Genomic DNA, 25,719 nt, shown 5'->3' on the forward strand with positions numbered 1-25,719 from the left:
AATTAAGTATGTAGCCACGTGTTATACACTTGTAAATAATCATGTCTGCCACAGAAAAACTGCTAAAACATTACAATTCTAAGCCAAAGAGAAGTTAAGGAACCATTTACTGCCTTAGATTACACAGAAAGCTCTCATTAGATAGTCCAAAATACTAAGCGTGAAGTTTTCAAGGTGGTTTTTTTTTTCAAAAAGACTGTTTCCTTACTAAGCCTTTGTTATGAATATTTGAGTGGTTTTTTTCCTACAAAATCTTTAAATATGTTTGAACTAAACTCCTCTGTAGCTATTATATTTCAAAGAATAAAAGTAACAGCTAAAATAGTCAATTTTTAATTATGTTTCAGTTACTACATAGAGGATGGAAGCTTCCATTTTGATACATTAATATATTTGCAAAATTTTCCAGTGTTCTGATTATAGGACTACAAAACTGATTCTTTCAAGAAACTGACTCACTGTGATCAAAATCATAAAAATACTAAAAATGTATGATGAAGTACCATACAGGAATGTGGCAAAACTCACTGAGAAACTGTTCAAGCAATGCTTTCAAGACTTTCAAAAAGGAGTCATGTATACTAAATGGATTTTCAAGGTTAATTTTATTTCTCAGATAGCTATTCACAAACTTAAAAGTATTATTTGCAACAGTTTTGTCGGACTAATTAAAATAGTCAAAACAAGATTAGTTTTGTTTCTCACAAATCAAACCTTACAAACTTTTAAAAAGCATTATTTACAACAGTTTTGTTAGACCAAGGAAAGTAAGGAAATTGACAGAACAAGCAAGAAGGGAATTGTGGGCCACACAAGAAAACTAACATATTATAATCATATTTATTAACTGAAAACTAAAACCACTAATGAGAAACCCAATGCAGAGAGAACTTCATTTTGATACTCAGATATATGTGTGACATCACTGGTATTAGGTAATTCTACCAGCACAGACTAAAATTCCTCCTCAAAAGAAGTTCTCCTTGTCTGGGTCATTAATAAATTTTCAAAAGAGGATCTACTCAGATGCTCTCAAGTAAATTAGGGATTGCTGAGGAGGTTTTGTCTCGTTTTTTTAAATCTGAGTGGCACCAGTATAGCAATGGGGCTGTCTACACAATTTGCTACACAAATTGGTCTGCCTCCTTTTCCTGTTATACTTGTCTTTGATACATCCTTTTTATCCTTTCTTAACAAAAATCTTCATTAGTAATATGCCACAGCTTACTTAGAGCCATCATTCATTACATCTTTCTCTTGCACTTCAGGTCAATCTGAAACATTTTTTTTAATTTAATAAAATTAATACCATCAACTAACAAACATTTGATCTTTTTGCATTTAACAAGGTAGAACCAAATGAATTAATAAGTAAACAAAACATTTTGTGTGTCCCCCTTCTGGGTATATCTGAAGTTTAACTACCTCCAGCATTTTCATTATTCCATAAAATACATAGTTATAGATAATGTGTATAGAATTCTGGTTCTGCTGATCTCATTTTTTATTTCCTTCTACCCATCATGTTTTATCACTCTTCATGACACTGTAATATTCTATTGCATTATTATACCACAATTTATTCAACCTTTGTCTAAATGCTGGATATTTAGACTGTTTCCTTTTTCACCATTATAAATAGGACAGTCATGAACAATTTTGTCTACATAGATCCTGTGGCGGAAGAAATATCCTAACCCCTCTCTCCCATGAAATCTAGGCTAGTTTTTTTTTCTTAATAAGCATTAAATCTATCCTTGAGGCTAAACTGGCTCAGGGGACTATAGGCCTGGGCTGTTGATCTCACTTCCTGGTCATCTGAATAAAAAAAATGTCACAAGGACTCCAGGTCCTTTTTTAGTGCTTAGCTGGCAGATCACCATGGTAAACTCATAAGCAGGTAACCTTCATTCAGCTGAATCAGCTGGGGTCTCCTTGATGCATACATATCCTTTTTGAATATCTTTTTGCTACAGTTAATTGTTGAATGAATTATTAGTGTCTTAATCTGTTCCAATATTGAACATAAACTACCAGGGAGCTGACCTGAATCAGGTTCAGACCAGAACATGTTCTTCTTTCCTTTTTATGGTACTTTAAACAACAGAATCATTGGATCAAAAAGGATTACCGGACTTTTAACTTACTGCAAATATTCATGCCTATGTAAAATCCTGACAACAAAGAAATCTTTGGACTTTTTACATTTATCATGTCTAACACCACCTAACATGGATTTTTGCTTTAGAAAGCAGCCATATTTTATTCTGCCCTTCTTCAGATTTTGGACATATAGGTTGTTTTTAATATTTTGCTATTACAAATAATGAAGCCATGAACATTTGTATACAGATAAGTGTTTGTCTTGCCCTTTTTTTGTTTTTAGATAAAGTCCTAGAAATGGAATCAACAGGCCAAAGGTTAAAATGTTTTGTGGCACTATCTATTGCTTTACAAAATTTGTAGCAGTCTATAGTTACATGAACAATTTATTAAAGTACCTGTTTCCCTGCAGCCCCCACAACAATGGGTTTTATAATTCTTTCTTTATAATTTTGGCAATTTTAGTATTAAGGCACCATCTTAAGGCTGTATCGAATTGCATACATCAGATTAGAAAGTTTGCACATCTTTTTATATAGTTACTAGTAGTCTGTATGTCTTTCATCATAAATTGTTTGTGTCCTTCAATCACTGCTCCACCAAGGAACATGTATTACTAGTCTCACAGATCACTATCATGATATAGGAGAAAAGGCATGGTACTTGAGTTCATATCCCAGCTCTTCTACTCACTACACCTGTGTGACCTTACCTGTGTAAGTCACTTAACTTCTCTGGTCCTCAGTTTCCTCATCTGTAAGATGAGGGGTTTGGAATTGATGACTTCCAAAGGCCCTTCTAGTTTTAAATCTATAAGTCTATGCAACATGCATTAGTTATTTATGGATACTAGCTATCTGATATATTTATTCCAAATATTTTTCCCAGAAAATTTCTTTTCTTTCAATTTTAAACACATGATTTTTGTTTATACGATCAAAATTAAATATTGTCTCCAATGATTTCTACTTTTGATTGATAAAAACACTTTGTCTTTTCATAGTTGAGAAAAAATATATTATTTCACTTTCCATTTTTATGATTTAAAAATACTTAGATTATTCATATGGTCATCTATGACTCATCTACTATTTCAACCATTATTTAAAATGTTCTGTGAAATATAATAGTGTAGAATATGGTAGAAGATGTGAATCCAAACCCATTTTTTCCAATCCAGCTATCCAGTTTTCCCCGAAGTTTTTATTAATGATTTTATTGCCAGGTTTCTGAGCATGGGTCACTATACTAATCCTATATGTTGATTGAATTCTATCTCTAACAAGAGATTAGGATACAGATTTTTGTTTAGGATTTTTGCTTAGAAAGCACTACATAGGTTCCTAAATGTGATCTAGCACAATTTCCTCCTAACTTTATCCAACTCTAGATCCAGCAGACTGTTTATCTGCAGCACCAGTATAAGATATATGGAGGCAGCAACAAGTAGTGGTAGAAAAAATAATGAATTTGGAGACAGAAAACTCAGTTCAAACTCTAACTCTGTTACTACTTGGGGAAAAATATGAGACCTCAGGGAAAATCATTTAGGACCTCAGGGCCTTACCTTTCTCATCCATAAAATAAGAAAGTTAGATGAGGTAATTTTTAAGGTTTCTACTAGTTCTAAATCCTACAATCATTACCCTAAAATTATATCTCATTTTATCTAGTCACAGAGCAACTCAGTACACTATCTTACCACATTTCATGGTCTAGAAAAATGTGGTTTTATTCACGTTGTTTTCTCCAGTTTGAAATATTAAACCAGTTTCTTCTGAATAATTATGGATATTATTGAAGAAGAACTTGGTGGTTATTTCAAGGGCTTAAAGCAATTAACACAAAGTCATCTGTGAACAGGATTATTCGGAGAACTTTCACAGTGATAAGAAATTCTTTATTTGGACTCTACACAGGACATCTTCAATAACATCAATGAATAACTTTGGTAAGCATAATGAATCCTATAAACCTCACTTTATGCTACTGTTCAGGGACTCAATGAAGAAAAATAATTATCTCTATGGCACAGGAGATAATTTGCTGCACATAAGGCTTTAGAGCTCTACTTAGTTTTACCTTAAATTTTTTTAAAGCAACTAAAAACAGACAATATGGTCTGCTACAGAAAATCATCTTCAAAAACCTACCTATTATTTTCTCATGTTTTGAAGAATACCCTCATGCAGAGACCATTTCCATATAAAGATCTCAACAAGGCAAGACGTAGGTAGGTGGGTCAGTAATGACAGTAGAACACCTTTCTACCATCCAGGTATTCAGAATGAAGTTGTCTTTACATACACACACACACACACACACACACACACACACACACACACACACACACACACACACACACACACACACACAGGAAAAATCCTAACTGGCATCAGAAAGATTGAGTGTGATATGAAATCAAACAAAGGGGAAAGAGAAGGGAAAAAAAAGGACTCTGGGACATTTGAGGCTAAAAAATGGATATAAGATTACCCTCAAAGAGCTCTGGAGCAAGTTCCAGTGAAAAGAAGATACTTGTTCTCTAAGGAATGATGATGTGGGTCCATAGAACTGTCCAGTATGAAATTATACAATAAGAGCCAAATGAAGACATTTGTAGTGATAGTTGATGACTCCCAATTTAGGGGGACTGAGGTAACTATGTGTCAACAAGATAACAAAATAGAAGTCTGTTGCCTTCTTGGGGGGAAATAAATCCATAAGTTAACAGGGAACTCCTCAAGGTATGTCAAAGCAAATTACTACTATATATTTCTAATAATTCATATGGCACAACTGATTCTGCCAGAAAGAATTCAGAAAGTATTGCTAAAAATTATAGTGTTGGGTAAGAAACATGGGTACATAAAGCGGATTTTCATCATTGCTGTCCATCAAAAAAGCAAGAGCTTCAGAAGCAAAAGGATGATCTCAAAGTTAACATCTCCTTAGGAAGATGGGGTATGAGAATGGGATATGGATTTCAGGACCATAGCTAAAAAAAAAAAGGAATGACTAACTCCTATCCTGGGACAGCATGCATCTAATAAAGGCCAGTATGATAGCACTGACTTTTAAATCTAATCAAAAGAGTTTTAACCAGGAGGGGGGTGGGCAGTTAGAGACACAGAGAGAGGAGAGACAGAAAACTATTTATAGCCAACAATCTAAATCCATAAACCAGGGGTTCTAAACCTGGGATCTAAGAACTTTAAAAAAAAATTTTAATAACTATTTTAATATAATTTTGATGTCATTTCTAATTCTACATATTTTATTTTATGAATTTTAAAACATTATTCTGAGAAAGGGTCCATCAACCTTGCCAGAAAGGGGTTCATAATACAAAAAAGGTTAAGAACCCCTACCATAAACTGTAACTACCATGTAGAAACAAAATTGTACAAACACCCAAAAGTTCAGAACCAGCAAAATTAAGGAAAAGAAGCAGGAAAAAAAAATCCGTGGCTTCCAGTGTCTACATAAAAATGTGCAAAATATGGATAACATGAAAAATGAACTAAAGATCCATATTTGTATGCCAGGAAGGTGCCAAAAAACTACCATTTAGGACTGCTACATTCCATGCATTCTCCTCTTTAATCCACTTCCAGAATTAAGGAAGGTAAAAGCAACAGATATGCAAACATGTCAACATGTTGTAACAAAACTATATTAGGCCCCCACTCAGTCTGGCACTGGTTTGAAAGGTGCTGACAGTAACCTCTAATTCATTCTCTCCAACATTTTAACAGCCTTTTTCTACAGCAGTAACATGTTGATTCTTTAACTCTGCAATGTCAGGTGGATTATTCTGACTGCTGTCAACTCGACATTTATACAGAACTAGAATGCCTCCCACAACCATGTGCTTTAAGCAGAAGGTAACTTAAAGTGGGCTCAAATAATTACTGTTCAGAAACTAAAGTATAACTTCTTTAATATGGTTTCAATGACATGTACCAATCAAGGTCAATAAAAGAAAACTTTCCTTGTTTTATTGAAAGATTCAAAAAATAAATTAATCACCCAATATTTCAGGGGAAATGAATCAAGAAACAACTAGCCATTCTGATGTAGTCATTAACACTAGAAGCATCAAAAGAGTCAAGTGAAATAAAAATGTAATTATAATTTTACTTTGAAATAAAAAAATTTTCATTCTATCTCTATTTTCTTTGCCTTATGGATAAAAAAAAATGCACTGCATCAACTGACATGGACTGGTCCTTCAGGCAGTCTTAAATTCCTTTTAGTGTTAAATAAGAATTTACATATTATATAAAAAACATTTATACCATATTCTTTTACAGGGGTCTTTGACATTAATGGTGGGCTGAAAAGAAAATTGAGAAACATCTGAACTCTAATACATATATTCATATACCCATAGCTCGTATTTATCATTGCTCTCATTCAATTAATTGTCCTCTATACAAACTATGTAAGGTACAGGAAAACAATATTTTATTCTTGAACTCAAAGGCTGGGAAAAGGTAAAGTTGCCATACCAAATAAAGTGAAACAAATGCAAGGTTCAAATAAAACTCATTCATCCTAGAAAAGTTATAAAAAGTTTTAGTCACTTGGGAAATATAATGCTAGATGGGAATTCATAAAACCCCACACTGCTTACCAGAGCAGTGTATCTATTTCAAACCTTCTGGGAAAACTCTGACATTATTACTTTTGGGCACTGGAATAATAACTACACCAGAAATGGCTTTATTTATTCATTGAAACAGTACAGATCACATCTTCTTAATTCTTTTTTCCTAAAAGAAGCCAGAAGTGAGCAGCACAGTTTTGGGAATATGAAGCAATTAAACAGAAACTATTTCTCTGATGGTAACATGCATTTCCCCTCCCCCCCCCCAATAAAATTCAAATGTTGATAATTTACTTTATCTCTCCTAAAAAAATTGGAATGGATACTCAAGTTATCAAGAAATTAAGACATGAAAGGTCTAGCAACAGACTTTACTGTTACCTTTCAGAAATCATTTCTGATAAAACAAGTATTACAAATCTAAAAATAAAATCAAAATTCTCAAAAACAGATGCTTAATTATTATTTTAAGGACCTTTTTCTACACTCTTCACTCTTTCACTCTGATCTCCACTAAAGAAAACAAGATTCCAAGGGAAAGTAAAAGAAAGAGGAAGCCAATAATTTCTTCCCAGGAGTTTTAACAATACTGACCCATGCTTGTGTTTTGCATACCAAATTAACTTCTGAATAGAAACCTACAAAAATTCCCAATACGCTGTATTTCAGGGATAACTGTTAGCACAGAAAGTATAAACACAAGCACTAGTTTCTAAATCTAAAGGAAAGTATGATCAGACTGAAATAAACTGTTGAAAATTTTATAAAAGACATATCCCCACAAAGTTGAAAGATAATCAAAAGCAAAAGGAATCAAGGCTGTGAAAACTATACTAAGATATTTTGTGACAAAAATTATTAAAAAGTCTTTTAAATGTTTAATACCAGGCTATTTTGTTACATGCCTCATTCATATGTAAGAATATAAGCTAGAATTTTCAAATTACCAAGCTTGGTAATTTGAATATATTTATATTTGAATATGTGTATGTATGCATATATAATATATATCTATACATAAATATATATATATATATAAAATCAAGAGGATAAGAATTTACTTTTAGCACCTCATCACCATCATCATCTGTCTAAAGCAGACTAGCTTAGGCAACTGAAAGTACATGAATTCCTCAGAATTCAAATGAGTTGAGTTCTTATGAACTCAAATATAGAATCGCCTTACCAGTACTATTTTAGGAGAAGTAATCACACTGAAAGTTTAAAAAAAATAATAATAAAAAAAGAGGTTTCACAAATGTAGACTTTCCCAAAAATGGAGTATGTCATTTTCACCCACTATATTTTAAGGTCTCCAAGAGTGCTTTAAATAAACCTAAGATAGGAGCTCTGTCATAACTAACTGTTTAGAGTGTGTGGTTTTAGTATTGGACCAGAATAAGTTAGAATATGTTGTTTTAATACTGGAACAGAATAATGAGGTATTGGGGGGGAAGGGGAGCAAGGGAAAGAAGAGTAAGGAATAGCTTGATATATTTATCACTGGAAGAGTAGTGGACAGAAATCATCAGGGAAGGGGGCAGCTAGGTGGCACAGTGGATAGAGCATGGACCCTGAAGTCAGGAGAACCTGAGTTCAAATCCGGCCTCAGACCAAACACTTGACACTTATTAGCTGTGTGACACTGGGCAAGTCACTTAACCCCAACTGCCTAAAGAAAAAATTTGTTTAAATCATCAGGAAAAATGTGTGGTACAGTGGAAAGAATGCTGAATTTGAAGTCAAAATCTGAATTCATATCCCAACTCTGCCACTATTAGTTGTGTGACCCTAACTAAGTCACTTCACCTTCAGTTTCTTCACCTGCAAAAGGAAGGACTGAATTAGATGACCTCCAAGAACCCTTCCAGCACTAAATCTATTTAGGGTCCTGGAGTTAGAGTAGGTTTAGATGATCATTCTACCCAAGATGCCTTTAGTGATATGGAAGAAGGAGAAACTGCAACTTGGTACATAAGAGAAGGGGAAGATAAGGGACAGAAGTAACACAAACAATAGTGATTCACACTGCCTAATGAAGACTAAGGCCAGTAAACGGAAAACAACACAATTATAATGGGAACATCTTTCCTACCCAATGAATGAATAGCACTAGTGACAGATCATTTGATTTGGCCGTTGGAAAGAACTTGGGAGCTGTAGTACAACACCCCCATATTTGCAGATGAAGAAACTGAGGTCTAGGAAGAATAATGACTTTCCAAGGTCAAAGAGGCAGTAAGTACCAGAGCTAGAATTCTAACTCAGGTTCATTGATTACAAATCCAGCACCTTCTCACCATGCACCAAGATGAGAAAAGAATGAGGCTAAAAGACAAGGTCTCTTTATTCCAGAGGCTCTTAATTTTTTTTGTGTCATGGACCACTTTAGCAGTTTAGTGAAATCCATGGATCACTTCTCAGAATAATGTTTTTAAATGCATAAAATAAATACATAAGATTACAAAGGAATCCAATTTTATTGAAAAACAGTCATCAAAACATTAAGAAAAAAACAAGCTCACAGATTCCAGGTTAAAAATCCCCTCTTTAATCCTACTATTTGATCCATTAAGAGGTGGGAGACGGGATGCAATCCAGGCATGGTTGGTTAAATTGGGTACTATCTCACTACATTTCTGACCTGATACATTTTTTTCTCTCCATGTGGTCCAGTGAATGCCCATTTTCAGCGGCCACATGAATAAAGCCTTGAATGGCATATGTAAGTACTGGCTTTTGAGGGGTAGGGGAGAAATAATTTAAGTTCCTGGGTGAAAGGGAGGAAGATACAAAATTGTGAGAGAAAGAAAAGGTACTCTTATCCTTCCTCAAGTGTTTAGGTAACTGGAAGGTATAAGACTAGTCTGGATGTAAATGGGAATGGGAATGGAGATGGAGATGAGCCCTGGGATGGAGACGGGGACAGGGATAAAGTTTGGGGGTGAGGGGAGGAGTGGATGAGGATGAGGGTAGAAGATCAAAGAGAGGAAGATGATGAGGAAGACAGGGAGGTGAGGGTGAGGATGAGGGTAGAGAAAAGGTGGAAATGAAATGGGGATGTGACGGAGGTGGGGATGAAGATGGAAATACTGATGAAGATGGGATAGGGATGGGAGGGAGCTGGGCATGGGGATGGAATGGGGGATTACGTATAGGGACTAGCTAGAGAGTGGGAGATGAGGATGAGGCATGGGAGAGAGGTGGGGAAGAGGATGGAAAGAGAGTTGGGGATGGGAATGGAGATTAAGGGTGAGGGAAATGGGGGACGAGGGTGGAGCATGGGAGAGAGGTGGGGATGAGGAGGGGGATGAGGACGGGGATGAAAATGAAAAGGGAATGGAGACAGGGATGGGACAGGATGGTGGGGACGAGGGGGAACGCGGGGAGGTGAGGGTCCTTCCCACTCACCTGACGCCTCAGGCTGTGGAGCTGGGGCGAAGGGCAAGGGAAAGGTGGCGCCCGACGAAGACAGAACGGCAAGGTGAGGGACATGGAGAGCGCAGGGAAGGCCGGGGGAGAGGCGGGGGCGAGGGTGGCGAGGACGAGCGGCTCTTACCCGGTGCCACAGTCCACCACGCAGGGAGGCAGGTAGCTCGCCATGCTCGGCAGGCGCTGTCACCGCACGCACCTCGCCCCGCAACCGGGGAGCCGACCGCAGGCGCCGCTCCTACCTCTGCGGGGATCCCCGGCACGCTCCGGCCGCAAGCAGAGCCTCCCCTCGGCCGACAGCCTTCCCCGCCAGCCGCCGGCCTCGGCTCGCTCCTTTCCTCTGCCCGCCCCCTTCTCTCCCTTCCCCCCAGGGCCGAGCACCCCGAGCCGCCTCGCGCAGCCACAGGCGAGGCCGTACGGGAGCCCGGATGCATGCGGCTCGCGCCGGCACCACGTGACGCCCTGCTTCGCCCCTCCCCCAGCCGCCTGGAGGTGGGACCTCGCGTGAAGCCACCACAGCCATCTTAGTTGAGGGCATGGAAGGCTCTTTGCCCATACCTTTCCTCTACTGATTTCTTTCTTGGGAAAGATGGGTGTTTATAGTAATAAAGATAGCTTTTGTTTCAGGGTCGATGTTTCAATCATCAAAAAACATTGAATTTACCCCCAAAATATACCCACCAAAGCCTCATATGTATTGCCATCCTTAATACCTTTTTGACGTAAGATGATGTAAGAAGAGGCTCTGCCTTGAAATCAGAGATACCTGAGTTCAAACCCTGCCTGTAACACGTGCTAGTTTTGTGACCTCCCATTTACACTGTATATATCTTGTATGGACATAGGTGTTTACATGTTGTCCCCCCAATTCGAATCTGAGGTCAAGAGGGGACCCTTGTTATTGCCTTTTCTATCTCCAGGGCTTAGCCCAGTGCCTGGCACATAGTAAGTAATCACTTAATAAAAAAGTGTGTTGACTGACCACAGGCAAGTCACCTCGTTTCTCAGTGAATCTGTGCAGGGAGTTTCTACACTGAGAATTCACTTATGAAATCACGGGTCCTAACCCCACCCCCACTTCCCCCCCAAAAAAAAGATTATTTTTAAAGTCTTTCTGAAGGAAAAGCAGTGTAGCAAAAAAAGAACTGGACACGGGAAAGATCTGGCTGAGCATGAATATGTCCTACCACTCATTGGCTAAGTGACTTCTAAGTCACCAACTCAATATGCTTAGGTTTCCTCAACTGTGAAATGAGGGGCTTAGACTAGCTAGATGATGTCTAAGATTCCTGACAGTTTCGATGGTGAATTGAAATTAATGCATGATGCTACCTAGGAAAACGGTACATAAAATACTGGGCTTAGAGTCAGGAAGACATAGCATCAAATTCCACCCTGTACAATAGTCAAGTGGCCCTTAGCAAGTCATTTAACTGCTACATACTTTGGAAAATTCTCACACTGAGAGTTAATCATAACAGCACATTTCCTTTGCATATCTATGTTATATGTAAGGCCGCTTAGTTCATCAGGAAAGGCTCAGAGAGTTGCCAAAAACCAACCTTGCACACTTCAAATTTGTTCCAAGTACCATGAAGGAATATGTAGATTATTCCTATAAGAGTACTGCCACATCACATGAGTATTCAGCAGAGAATGAGTACTAAATTAATATTACAACAATATTAATCATGAATGGCTCTCTGATCTCATCCGTTTCTGTACTCCCTCCAAAAGTGCAGATCATAACTCATTCATGCCTTCTCATTTTGTGCAACTTTTGTTGAAGTCACATAGTAGTTTTCTACAGAGGTCCACCTAATATGCTAGAGGCTGGTTCCTTAGCATATGTTCAAGTACATCAGTCTTACTGTATTAACCACTGACCTCCTTTCTCAGTCATACATTTATTTGATGTATTTTATGACAATTTTGCACACAGTCATTTAGTCATTTGAATCCTTAGAAATCATAATGTTCCATGATTCACATGCATATACATGTGTGTACATATGTATATGTGTGAGTTGCATGTGCGTACCTATGTTTGCATGCTATGTATAGATACACATGCATACATGTATTTAGCCCCTAGGTGTCACCATAGTGTCTGACTATCTCTGTCCTCACTCCTGTCCCTCCCAACTAGAAAGGGGCAGAGTCAAAAACCTTCTGCATCATCTGGGGCAGGACTCTGCCCTCCAGTTCCCTCCTCTCACCCCTCACCCTCTTGACTACGTTCTCCACCTCTCTCTCTCTCTTTCTCTCTCTCTCTCTCTCTCTCTCTCTCTCTCTCTCTCTCTCTCTCTCTCTCTCTCTCTCTCTCTCTCTCTCTCTCGGAGATGGAGAGGAGTAAGATATTTTTCCCCACAAACCCAGCAATCTCTCTTACAGTGAGCCATACCTGGTAGTTACAACCAATAGAAATGAAGACAAACTTGTTTGAGGGACAGACAGAAAAAAGAAGCCCCAGTTTCCACTTAACTCTGCTTTTAGGAGTATAACTATGAAACATACAGAATAAAATCAGTCAAAAATATGCCTTCAGGTGGTGTCCTTGACCAATAAGTGAGGAACAGGGTCTTAGCTGATGTATTAAGGGAAATATAAAGCCACTTCAGAGCTGCTTCCCAGTCACATTATCATACTAGGATTACATTTACTGTATACTCAGCAAAACAATGAACAAACCAATTCTTCAATTGAATGAATCAAGATTAAGGGGGTAAAAAGCATTATCACACACTGAAAAATCTGTGTAAAGGAAGTAAAAAGGTCTAAGTGGAAAAACATGTCTTGAAAGAAGATAGAGGCAAGTAAAAAATAGAAAAATGCCTTCAAACATTTGCCTTTGCAGCCAAGGGAGTAAAACCACTCCTATTACTGCTCCACTCTGGTTGCCAGTGACCTACCTGCCTGACAGGGAAGGCTGAACTCATTTTAACAATCTCTGATCTGCCTTCTCCACTGATGGCTTGGTTCTTCCAAATCTCACATACTGGCAAGATCTCATACTCTCTTGCTCAAACCCTGCACAGTTCCAATTGTAAACTCTCTTCTTTCAGGGTACTATCTCATTAGTCCCTATAAGATCTTAGGAGGGGCAAAATATAAGTGTATAAGTGTCATGGAAGAATACTATTTTTAAAAAATCATGGCTTTTTGTTTTAAAAATAAGTTTGGGATAAGAGAAAATGTTATTCAATTCCCCAAATGCAAGACAGATCATTTTCTTTCTACTATTCAAATCTAGGTCTAGTTTATGGACCATCTGCAATTTCTGTTCAAGACATGTATACTGAAAGATCAGTTTTATGCACTATCAATCCAACTGCCTATAGTAGTCCATACAATAGGCATTCTTCATCTACTTGTTTTTCTTTTTTTTTATCTACTTGTTTTTTCCTATATAGATAGTTAGATTGAATTCTTCTGGTTATGAATCTCACTTAGGAGCTTCGATAGCAGGGGATCTCAACCTAGGGTCCATGAAAAGATTTCAGGGTTAGAATTTGGATGAGAAAAATATTATTGCCACTGATCTTTAAGATTTAACATCTCCTTCAATTATTTAAAAACCTTATTTTGAGATAAGGCTCCATAGACTTCAACAAACTACCAAAATGAAATGGTCCATGACCTAAAAAAAAAAAGGTTTAAAACTCCTGACAGTGTCCTGGGGCTTAATCAGCACAATGTTATTTACAACAGGAGCATCTATGGAGGGCCTCACCATGTGAATCAGACATCTTCCATGATAACTGTAAATGCTTTCATGAACATATGTCTCCCTGTTTTGGGCTTCACTGGTTACCATCACTGACTATAATAATTCTCTAATAATAACTTAGTATGTTGCTTTATAGTTTTCCAAATATTCTAAAGTCATAAAATGATAAAAAAAAAAAGACCTCAGGGATCACATATTCCAACCCCATAGTTTCACAGATGAGGACGCTGAAGCCTAAAGCTATATAGTTCATTAGTGACAGAAATAGGACTAGCTTTCACATATGTTATCTCATGTGATCCTCCCAACAACCCTGTGAAGCAAGCATTATTAATCCTGTGTTACAGAATAGGAAGTTGAAACTCAGAAAATCTAAGTGACTTGTCCAAGATTACATGGCTATTAATAATGATGGAAGTGAAAATAAAAACTAGACTTGCTATTCTACTCTGCTACTCTACCGTGATGCTTCTTAATTATAATGCAATACTGCTCTTTTTGTGGTGGCAAAGAATTAGAAATTGAGAGGATGCCCATCAATTGGGGAATGGCTGAGCAAGTTGTGGTACATGAATGTAATGGAATACTATTGTGCTGTAAGAAATGATGAACAGGCTGACTTCAGAAAAACCTGGAAAGACTTATATGATCTGATGCTGAGTGAAGTGAGCAGAACCAAGAGGACTTTGTAGACAATAACAGCCACGTTATGCAATGACTAAGATTGTTAAACTGAACCCTTCTCAGCATTCCGAGGATCTAAGACATCTCCAGAGGCCTCGGGATGGAAAATGCCGTCCACACCCAAAGAAAGAACTATGGAAGTCGAATCGCTATTACTTATTTTTACCTCCTGTTGAGTTTTGTTTCATCTTTCTGATGGTTCCTCCTATTAGTTTTAATTTTTACTTACAACTTCACTAATGTGAAAATATGTTTAATGGGTATGTAAATGTAAAGCCTATATCAAACTGTGTGCCGTCTTGGGGAGGGGGGGGGAGGAAGGGGGAGAAAAACTTTCAACTCAAAAGCATTTGGAAGTGATTGTTGATAAATCAAAATAAATTAATAAAATTTAAAAAAAAATAAAAAAATTATAATGCAATACTGTTCTTATTTCTAAATAATACTGCTTCCCCTCTCTTCCCAGTCATAACCATTCCTTTTTTGCACTGACCCTCTATTTGCTCCTACAAGTGATAGTCAGCTTCTTGTACTGGCTAGAGAAACTAAATGAGTTTAAGGATACTCTGATGATGTGCTTGGAGTATTCTATTATTAATATGACTAATGGGAGAATCCCAGACAATCATTTTCATTTTTAATTGGCAGTAGCTTAGGACCAGGAATCCACTGAGCTGCCTGGCTAGCATGGCCTTAATAAAGATCTTCTACAAATATGGCAAGAATTATGTCAACAAATGGGAAGAGTATTGTTTTTCAAATGACCAATCATAGTCCCAGAAAAGGACCTTTTCTTTGAAAAATATAAGAACCAAAGAATTCAGCCTTGATCCCAGGCTGACCATGTCTCCAAAGATAAGCAAACTGAAGTCTAGGCTGGCTGTAAATTCATTCCAGCTGACTCCTGTCCAAGAGAACATCATCTTTGAGAGCACCTATATGTTGTTACATAAGTGTACTTGACACAATTCCATAGCTTTATGATACTATGTGAGAGATTAGTGGTTTTTCAGCCTCCCTATGGCTTTTCATGCTTCTATTAAATGTTGGTGTTTTGGGGGTTTTTTTGGGAGGGAGGAGGATTCAAAAGCTAATATGCTCATTCTTTCTGTATCAGGAAGCTAACAAATCAGTACACTATGCACAGTATACTATATAGTATACCGGGCAGCTAGGTGGCACAGTGGATAGAGTGCCAAGCCCAAAGTCTAGAAGACTCATCTTCTTGAGTTCAATCAAGTTCAGTTCTGGCCTCTGACACTTCCTGCCTGTGTGACCCTGGCCAAGTCACTTAACCCTGTTTGCCTCAGGTCTTCATCTATAAAATGAGCTGGAGAAGGAAATGGCAAACCATTCCAGTATCTTTGCCAAGAAAACTCCAGTTGAGGTCATGAAGAATCGAACACAACTGAAATGACTGAACAACAAATGTAGTATACTACATAGTATATTCCACCTAAGTAGGCATTTAACAAATTTTTTCTCTTCCTCCTCAGATTTTCCTAGGACACTTTGTCTGGAACTCTCATTTCCTCCTCTCATACTCTACCTTCTATTATACTTATCTGCAAATATAATATCCTTCCTAGGAGAATGTAAGCTCCTTGTGGGCAGGGATTGGTTCATTTTAATTTTTGTATTTCCAGTGAATTGAATACAGAAGGTACCTAGTAAATGTTTGTTGTGCGTTAAGATTTTGGTTATAAATATATATATATATATATATATATATATATATATATATATATATATATATATATATATATACCCACATACAAAATTGAAAAGTAAAAACTTGGCCTTAGAGTTCCTCCTTCTAATCTTATTCAGCACATGAAAAGCCAGGCAACTTCCCTATGTCTAACTAAGCTGGGCCAAGAAGGAAGGAGAAATCAAAAGCCAAAGTCCCCCTTCAAAAGAAGGCTGAGCCACCAACACTGTGAATCTTAAATCTCAGAGCTGTCAGCAGTAGCATTTTGTCTGTTCTCAGTTGCCATGAGAATGCATACAAAGCTAAGTGATCTCTAAGGCAACCAAGGTCTACTCATCTAAGAAGTGGCCCTGAGCACCCCATTCTTTTCAAAGCAGTTGGCATCTACTACTGTCAAAGGAGGGCGGAACTGTCACAGGCCACAATGAGCTGTGCCAATAGCTCTCAGCAACAGTGAGGGGCAAGGATCCAATGTGCAGGATATTGTCCCATTCAGTAACTCCTGAACCTTATTTAGCGTTGGTTGAAAATCAGAGAGATAATCTAGGCCAAGAGCTACAAGGCAATGAATTGCTGAGAAAAACAAGACTTTGTCTATGTTACTTGGCCCTCAGGAACATCCTTCATTAAGCTCAAAACAATTCCTTGGGTCCAAGAGTTCCTATAAGTACAATTTCCACCAAAACTTGGATCAACTACTAAGAAATTAATTCAATGATAATTTCTCAAGCACCTCCAGTGTGCTGAGTGCTATGCCACAGAAAATTCAAAGTATAGATAAATAGATCACATTGTAGAGCACCTTAAGGTTTACAAGTGCTTTCCTTCCCAACAAACCTGAGAAGTAATTTAAGTACTATTTTCTACTTTTTGATAGAAGAGAGAGCTGAGATACCTAAAAGTAAAGTCACTTACCCAAAATTACACAGCTAAGCAACACACAAGCTAGAATTCAAAACTACGTTTCCCTGGCTGGAAATACAGCATTCTTTCTACTATACTGTGATTCACCTTGTGGAGCTTATTACATAAAATGAGGATGTCATATATACAAATATCAATAATGTACAATATAATATAGGGAAAGTATATTAAATATTTTCCAAGAATGTGGTAGAATGAGAGGTTGAGGCCAAATGAAGTTCTTTCCACCTCTGTCCTACAAAAAGTAAGAAATAAGCCAAGTGAGATAAAAGAACCACAAACAAAAGGAAAGAATAGGAAGAAATTCCAGCATAGTAATCCCTGAAGGAAATTAAAAGAAAAAAAAAGATATTATAGGATTAGTCCCATACTTTGCCAGATAGCATTCTTGTATCTTCCCTGGCCTTCAACCCAGATTCTGGCTCCTGGCTGGCTATGGTGGCTGCTGGATCAAAGAGAGTTTGAAACTAACTACAGATGATAGGGACAATCACCAAGAACCCCTGAGTCAGTGTGGCAAAGTTGTTTAGAGTGCATAGAGATACAATTGAAGAATTATCAAGCTTCTAGGACAGCATAAATTTTTAAAACCGTAAATATTTCCAAAAAATCGTAAAGGAAAATTGCCCAGAAGTAAGAAATCAAAGACAAAATGTGGATTGGTAAAAATCCTCCAATTACTTCAGACAAATATCCTTGCCAAGTATCATCTAGAGCATCCAGTTCAAAGAAAAAAGTTTTTGTAGCATCTGGAAGAGATAGAAAATATAGCACTTATCCCTGGTCAGCATGATATAAAATTGCATATGAACTGTGAGAAAGGAAAGGCAATATTGGAATATTATGTTGTGAAAGACAAAGGAAATTGATTTCCAACCAGTAATAGATTATCCTACAAAGCCTAATATAAACCTATGGGGGGCCAGCTAGGTGGCGCAGTAGATAGAGCACCGGCCCTGGATTCAGGAGGACCTGAGTTCAAATCTGGCCTCAAACACATAACACTTACTAGCTGTGTGACCCTGGGCAGGTCACTTAACCCCATTGCCTAGCAAATAAATAAATAAATGAATGAATAAATGAATAAATAAATAAATAGATAGATAGATAGATGAATAAATAAATGAATGAATGAATGAATGAATAGATAGATAAGTGAATGAATAAATAAATAAAAAACCTATGGGGAAAAAGTGAACTTGGAACAGAATCAATTACTTCCAAGTAGTTAATGAGGAAACAAAGAGAACATATATAGGCAATGATGTCAAATTCAAATAGAAACTAGGGCCACTAAACCATATATAAACATCCCTTTAGACCACATATTGATTTAGAAAACTATATATTAACATTATCTATTGTCAACCAGACAAAACTGGCCTCTAACCCTGCAGAGGGCTGGAGCCAAACAGGGCAGGACAGAGACAAGAGAGTCAGGAATCAAACAGAAGTTTAATTTCAAAGTGAGAGAAATGGCTTTCAAGCAAGGAAACATGTGCCAGAGGGGCTCCCCCACCCCGGAGGGACCCAGAGCAGTCTGGGGAGATCTCAATATTTATACCAATGGTTATTCAGTAAGCTGTAGCCTTGATAATGAGAAGTAAAAGCAAAAATGAGACAACTTTGATTCGTACCAGGGCTTCATGACTCTAAAATGGGTAATTGTCCATCACTTGTTCAAGCTCAGAGAACACCTGGTGCTGGTCAAAGCAATTCAATAATCATATGAAACAATTCCGGGATTTTGTTATGGATGAGATCATCCAGAGGGTGAGTGCAAAGGATTGTTGTTATGCCAAGCTCAAGGCACAGATTGTTTCCTGGACCTTAACTCTTGAAAACAGGGTGTCTCCTAATATCTTAACCCTATATTCTGTTATGTTTTTATTTATCGTTAAACATTTCCCAATTGTATTTAACATGGTTCAGTGGCATGCAGCCAGTACCACCTCTAGGATAGGGCATTCAGAATAAGAAACAGTAGAAAGAAATATCATTTTTTTATCACTAGGGTGATACAGTATATTTTTCAAACCTAGAGGTGAGGTGGGATAGAGGAGTGAAAAGAAAGTCTTAATTTTTAAATTATATAAATTAAAAGGATGTAAATAGCCAAAATAAAATTAAGTAAGGGGAGAAGTAGGCTGCAACAGTTAAGAAGAGGAGAGGCATTAGAGAGAAAACCCAAAGAAGACTTCAGCAAGAGGTGAGGGAGAAGAAATATTTTCACAGGATTTGAAGGAGGTAAAAATAAATTTAACAGAAATAACTGTGTTACCAGGCATGATGGCCCACGCTTGTAATTGCTGCCACTGAGGTTGGTGGATCACTTGAGTGCAGGAGTTCTGAGCTACAGTAGCAATAAAGCCAATCAAGTATCAGCACTAAGTCCAGCACAAATATGGTATGCCCCAGGATGTGGGAGAAGGGGCGAGGTTGGGAAGGGGAGTCAATAGATTGCCTAAGGAAGAGTAAACAGGCCCAGGTAGAAAAATTAAAAAAGCACGGTAAAGCCTCTATGACAATCCATATTAGGATCAGGCAAGTGAGTATCCACTATACTTCTAGCCTGAGCAAGAAATCAAAATCCAGTCTCAAAAAAGAAAAGGGAAAAAAAAAGCACAACTGTGAACATGAATGGGATAAACTTACCAGATAAATGAAGCACAATGTTGAAATGGGTCAGAAAATAATAATTTGTCATTTATAAGGAAAATATTTAAAGCATAAAAATTTATACTATGCTGACATGAGGGATTGGTAGAGAATTTATTATACCTCAGTATCTGAAAAAGCAAGTGCAGCAGTCTTGATGTCAGACAAGTCAACAGTAAAAATCAATAAAGTTAATAGAGACAAGAAATGAAAATACATTATAGCTAAGGGCTACATGAAAGATGAAACAACATGGATATTAAATATGTGTGTGTGAGTCAGAAAGACCTAGGTTCAAATCCAATTTCAAACACTTTGTAGCTATGTGATCCTAAGAAAGTTATTCTAAGTGACTCAATTTCTTCATCTGTAAAATGGGGATAATAATAGCATCTATCTCCCAGGGTTGCTGCAAGGATAAAATTAGATAATATTTGAAAAGTGCTTTTTAAACCTTAAAATGTTATATAAATGCTAGCTATTATTACTTAAAGGAGAAGCTAACTGAATTCTTGGGAGACTTAGATAATGTAAAAAATTATCAGGAACTCCAAAGCACCTCTTTTAGACTTAGAAAAATCTAACACATAAGTAGGAAAGACGTTAAAGATTAAAACAGAGAATCAGAAAAAATTAGATAAGATAGGACTTTGGTAATTGCAGAATGGGAATATTTTTTTTAAAAAAAGCCTAAGTGCATGGTACCTTTACAAAAACTGACTATATCCTAGGTCATGAAGAACTAATGAATAAATGTAGAAAAGCAAAAATATTAAACATATCCATAAAGGATAGGGACCATATGGACCATATGCAATAAAAAATTACAATTGTAAACCACATTTTAGGTCCCCTTGGAGACTCCAGGTCCACAATACTAGATCCAATCCTTAGGACCTCTCAATAAAAGGTCATTTTTCTTTTGCTAATTGCCTTCACTTAGAGGGGTGCTTATGTCTAGGTTTGCAAAAATTTGGTTAAAAGAGGTAGAAGACAATCTTTATTTTACCATACAGAAAATGTAGATGTCACAATGGACTAACAGGAATCCATGAACAAATGCAGAAAATTCATTAAGCATTCTCATTTGGTCCTTTTGGAAGGAATAGAACTCAAGGTTGTTATAGGGGCACCACTCCAACATTTTGATGAATCACTTCTTCTCCCACATAGTTCTGCACAGCCCCTCCCAAACTCATAATGCCCCTGGGGCTTAGACTCCTCCCAAAAAGGCCTTTTGGCAGTGCTGGACAAGCAAACTCTTTTTGATTGGGTCCACACTATATGAATCATTCACTGTAATGGTGGGCAGAAGCTTCCCAATAAAATTCCTCTCCCGTTCTCCCTAGTCATGGCTTTAACCCCTAACACTCTTATTGCTGCAGTGGCCTCATGGGCAAGACTTTTCTTTCTTAGAGGAGCGCTGTTCAGGAAATCTCTCTTCTCTCTCTAGAAAGTCTAATCCCCAAGCTCTCTAACTTAGAGTCAGCCCAAAACGGTAGATAGCATTCCTGCATATGTGAAGGAAAATGTGACTCTTGATTTTCTGAGAACCTGATATTTCAAGCCTGCATGATTAGAGAAGGTATTTCTTCAGTCAAGAAGACTTTCAGAGAAGCAGGTTCAGACTTTTGAATGGTGGATAAGAGATCTTCTAGCAACTGCAGATAAATGGGGAGCCAGCCTCCAACCTGTTCATTGACTTCCAGCATTTGCAACCCCTGAGAAAGCTCCTCACCTCCCATTCCCCTTTGAAACTCTTCTCTCCTTAGTTGAGCTGAGATGTTTTATCTTCCTCCCAAACTAAAGAGTTCATTTACTCTGGTGTATTATATTGTGCACCTTAATTTGTCTGATTTACCTCATTTCTTTTTATTATTTACTTTGTTAAGAAATTTACTAGTTATTTGTGATGGTCATTTGTTTAACCAGCATTTGGTGGGACAAGGTTAAGTTGATGATGGAGATCCATTTATACTGAGCTACCAAAGTATGTTACCCCTAGAATATAATACCAATATTTGAGGTTGTGATAGATAGATATAATTCTTGCCTAGCACTCCTCTTAGAAATAGGCAATCCCCCTAATAAATACCAGTTGACTGCTATGCTCTGATTTGTCTTCTGAGCAAAAAAAAAAAAAAAAGACAAATTAAGGAGAAAGAAGAAAGGAGAATGGTTTGTTAGTTGTCTTTATAGGTTAGAACAGCGGGACAGATTCTAACAAGAATTTTCTTCCCTACAGTCAAAGAGAGACAGATCATCATAGAGGCAGCCTTAGGCCCTAGTAGATCATTCAAGACATACCTAATGGTGCTTTCAAAAAAAGCACCAGTGGACATGTACACCCTCTCCATGGTATAGCCATTAGATGCCTACAAACAAAGGTTTATAATTTATCAAAGAGCTCATGAAATTGATTATCCTGCTCAAACATTTATCTATAATCAAGTAAGAACAAAAGACTTAGAATTAGCTGCTCAAAAAAAATCATAGAAATAACAAACAGTTATATTAAGGAACAATGTAACAAGATAAAATATTTAAAATTTCTAGGATGTAGCTAATGAATAAAAATAATATGGAAAGGAGAAGGGGATAAAGGAAAGGAAAGAAGTTGCACTCAATAGCAACAAAAGTGAGAAAGTACTTCCTAATGAATTGAATACACAACTAAAAAAAATAGAAAAGAAATATTTCCACCAAAAACAAAAGTAGAAATCCTAATAATCAAAGAGATAACTAAAATTTAAAACAAAAGACTATTGAGATGATAAATAAAACTAGAAGCTGTTTTTTTTAAAGTTTACTCAAATAGCAAGACACCAGTTAACTTGGTCCAAAAAAATGAAAAAAGAAAACCAAATTAGCAATTTTTTAAAAAAATAAAAGTGGAAATTCTCAATAAATGGAAATGAAATTTTTTGAAATTATCACAGTTATGCTTAATTATTTGTCAATCTAAAAGAAATGGAGAAATATTTAGAGAAATATAAAATATCCAGATTAAAAAAAAACATGTAAGAGAAAATCTAAACAACCAGTGTCAGAAGAAGAAATTGAACAAGCTATAAATGAACCTCAGAAAAGGGGAAAAATCCCTGTTCCAGATGGATTAGCATCTGGAAGACCCAGATCATCAAATATTAACAAAATAGTTAACCCATAGGCTACAAAAATCATCTGCAAAATTTAAGAAAGAAGCCACTTTAACAAACTATAATAAGAAAAATATGGATATGATACTCAACTTAGGGATAGATAAAACAGAAAGAAAACTATAGATCAATATCATTAGAGAATGTTGATACAAAAGTATTTTTTAAAAGTAGAATAGAGGCTAATGCAATATATGTGAAAAGTATTCACTGGAAGCAGTTTTGATTGATTTTTATCATTAATGCAAGAAAATTATAAACATAATAAATCATATCAATAATGAAAAATATAGCACCATAAATAATTCTGTGAATAAATATATAATGCCTTTGATCACTTATAGCATGCATTTATATTAACAATTATAAAATACATAGAAATAAAAAGATAATCAAGATTTTTAACACTAAATGTTTTCCCAATAAAATCAGGGATAAAGCAAGAATATCCACTGTCTACACTATTCTCTGATATAACTCTAGAAATGTTATCCATAACAATAAGACAGGAAAAAGAAATTTAGGTCATAAGTGCAGATAAAGAGGAGGCAAAAATATCCCTATTCACATATGATATGATGAATTATACAGAGAGCACCAAAGAGTCAATGAAAAAAATAAAATGAAATAATATTGCCTTAGCAAAGTAGCAAGATACAAAATAAATAATCAGTTTTTCTTTATTTTACTAACAAAATCCAGGAGGAAGAGACAAAGGAGCTCCATTCAAAATAACCAAAAAAAAATTCATAAAATAAACCTACCAAAGATACACGTAAGACCTAGACAAATAAAACACTATTTATGAAATTAAATTAATGCTTAAACAACTAAAAACATGTGTACTGTTCCAAACTGGACCATGCCAGTATAATACAAATAACTATATTAATTAATTTATAGATTTAGCATTATATCAAGAGCTGAACAAAATAATAATAGCAAACTTCATATGGAGGAATAAAAGACTCAGACTCACAAGTGAAATAATGAAAAAAAAAAGTAGGAATGAAGAAAGCCTTGAAGACCCAGATCTCAAATTATATATCATAAACCAGTAATTATTGACATTTTATGGTACTAATAAAAATACAGAAAACAACATGAGTGGAACAGACATGATAAGCAAGACCTAGAAGCAATCAAACATATTAGCTTAATATTGCATGAATCCAGGGGAAGGAAGTCCCTGTTCAACAAAGACTGCTAGAAAAATTGGAAGATAGATTGGTATACATTAGATTTAAATCAATATTTTATTCTATCTAGCCTAATAAAGTCTCAATGGATATGTAAACTAAATATATGAGATCACATTATTTTTAATAGTATTTTATTTTTCCAATTAATGTAAAGGCAATATTTAACATTCATTTTTTAAGTTTTTTTTAGTTCATTCATTTTTGAGTTCCAAATATTTCTCCCTCCTTTCCTTCTGTCCTGCTCCCTAAAACAGTAAACAATTTGAAGTAGGTTATATATGCGCGATCATGTAAAATATATTTCCATATTAGTCCCATTGTGAAAGAAGAAACAGACCAAAAGGAAAAAAACAAAACACAAAAAAAGTAAAGAAAGTGAAAATAGTATCCTTTGATCTACATTCAGTCTCCATCACTTTTTTTTCTGGATGTGGATATAATTTTCCATCATGAGTCCTTTGGAATTGTTTTGGATCACTGTTTTGCTGAGAAGAGCTAAGTCATTCATAGTTGATCACCATACGATGTTGCTGTTACTGTGTATAATTTTCCCCTGCTTCTCCTCATTTCACTTTGCATCAGTTTATGTAAATCTTTCCAAGTTTTTCTGAAATCTATCTGTTCTTCATTTCTTATAGTATAAAAGTATTCCATTACATTAATACATCACAACTTGTTCAGCCATTGTCTAATGGATTGATAGGCATCCCCTCAATTTCTAATTCTTTGCCATCACAAAAAGAGCTGCTATAAATATTTTTGATCATGCATGTCTTTTTCCTTTTAATATGATCTCTTTGGGATACAGACCTAGTAGTGGTATTGCTGGATCAAAGGGTATGCAAAGTTTGATTGCCCTTTGGGCATAGTTGCAAATTGCTCTCCAGAATGGTTGAATCAGTTCACAACTCCACCAGCAGTACATTGGTGTCCCAATTTTCCCACATCCTCTCCAACATTTATCATTTTCCTTTTTTTCATGTTAGCCAATCTGATAGGTGTGATCTGGTACCTCAGAGCTGTTTTAATTTCCATTTCTCTAATCAATAGTGATTTAGGGCATTTTTTCATATAACCATAGATAGCTTTGATTTCTTCATCTGAAAACTGCCTGTTCACATCCTTTGACCATTTATCAATTAGGGAAGGAAGGTCACACTATTTTTTTTAATTTAAATTAGAAGAATATAAAATCTTTGGTTGGGGAGAATTCTTAAATGAGGGCTAATAACAACCCTAGAAGATAAAACCAAAATTTTTAAATACAGAAAAATTTAAACATTTTTACACAAATAAAACCAGTGTTGTGAAAATGAGAGGTAGAATTGTCCCTTGGAGGAAAAAAAGCTTTGCATAAAATCTCCGATAAAAGTTTGATATGTAAGATGTATAGGTAATTGACATAAATATATAAACCTCAAAGCCATTCATTCCACAGTAGATTAATGATCAAAGGGAATCAACAATTAGTTTTCTGAAGAAGAAAAAATTATCAGTAACTATAT

General features: G+C 36.2%; 1 protein-coding gene across 4 annotated transcripts in view; it reads right to left on the bottom strand.

Annotated features, from left to right (window-relative positions):
- ACTR3B (actin related protein 3B) overlaps window positions 1-10,565 on the bottom strand; it is a 103,176-nt gene extending 92,611 nt beyond the window's left edge. For 2 of the 4 annotated variants that reach the window (XM_021009618.2, XM_021009616.2), the window contains exon 1: window positions 10,275-10,562. Coding sequence is in view for 2 of the 4 variants with exons in the window: in XM_021009616.2 (XP_020865275.1) it covers window positions 10,275-10,318 (44 nt within the window). In the remaining 2 variants the exon portion in view is untranslated. Of the gene's footprint in view, window positions 1-10,126 lie in introns of all 4 variants that reach the window. The other 2 variants (XM_021009617.2, XM_021009619.2) reach the window with 2 other exon arrangements.
- Window positions 10,566-25,719: the final 15,154 nt, after the last annotated feature.

This window comes from Phascolarctos cinereus, unplaced genomic scaffold (genome assembly GCF_003287225.1).
Source record: "Phascolarctos cinereus isolate Bilbo 61053 unplaced genomic scaffold, phaCin_HiC Scaffold_1;HRSCAF=81, whole genome shotgun sequence".
In the NCBI taxonomy this organism is placed as follows: domain Eukaryota; kingdom Metazoa; phylum Chordata; class Mammalia; order Diprotodontia; family Phascolarctidae; genus Phascolarctos; species Phascolarctos cinereus.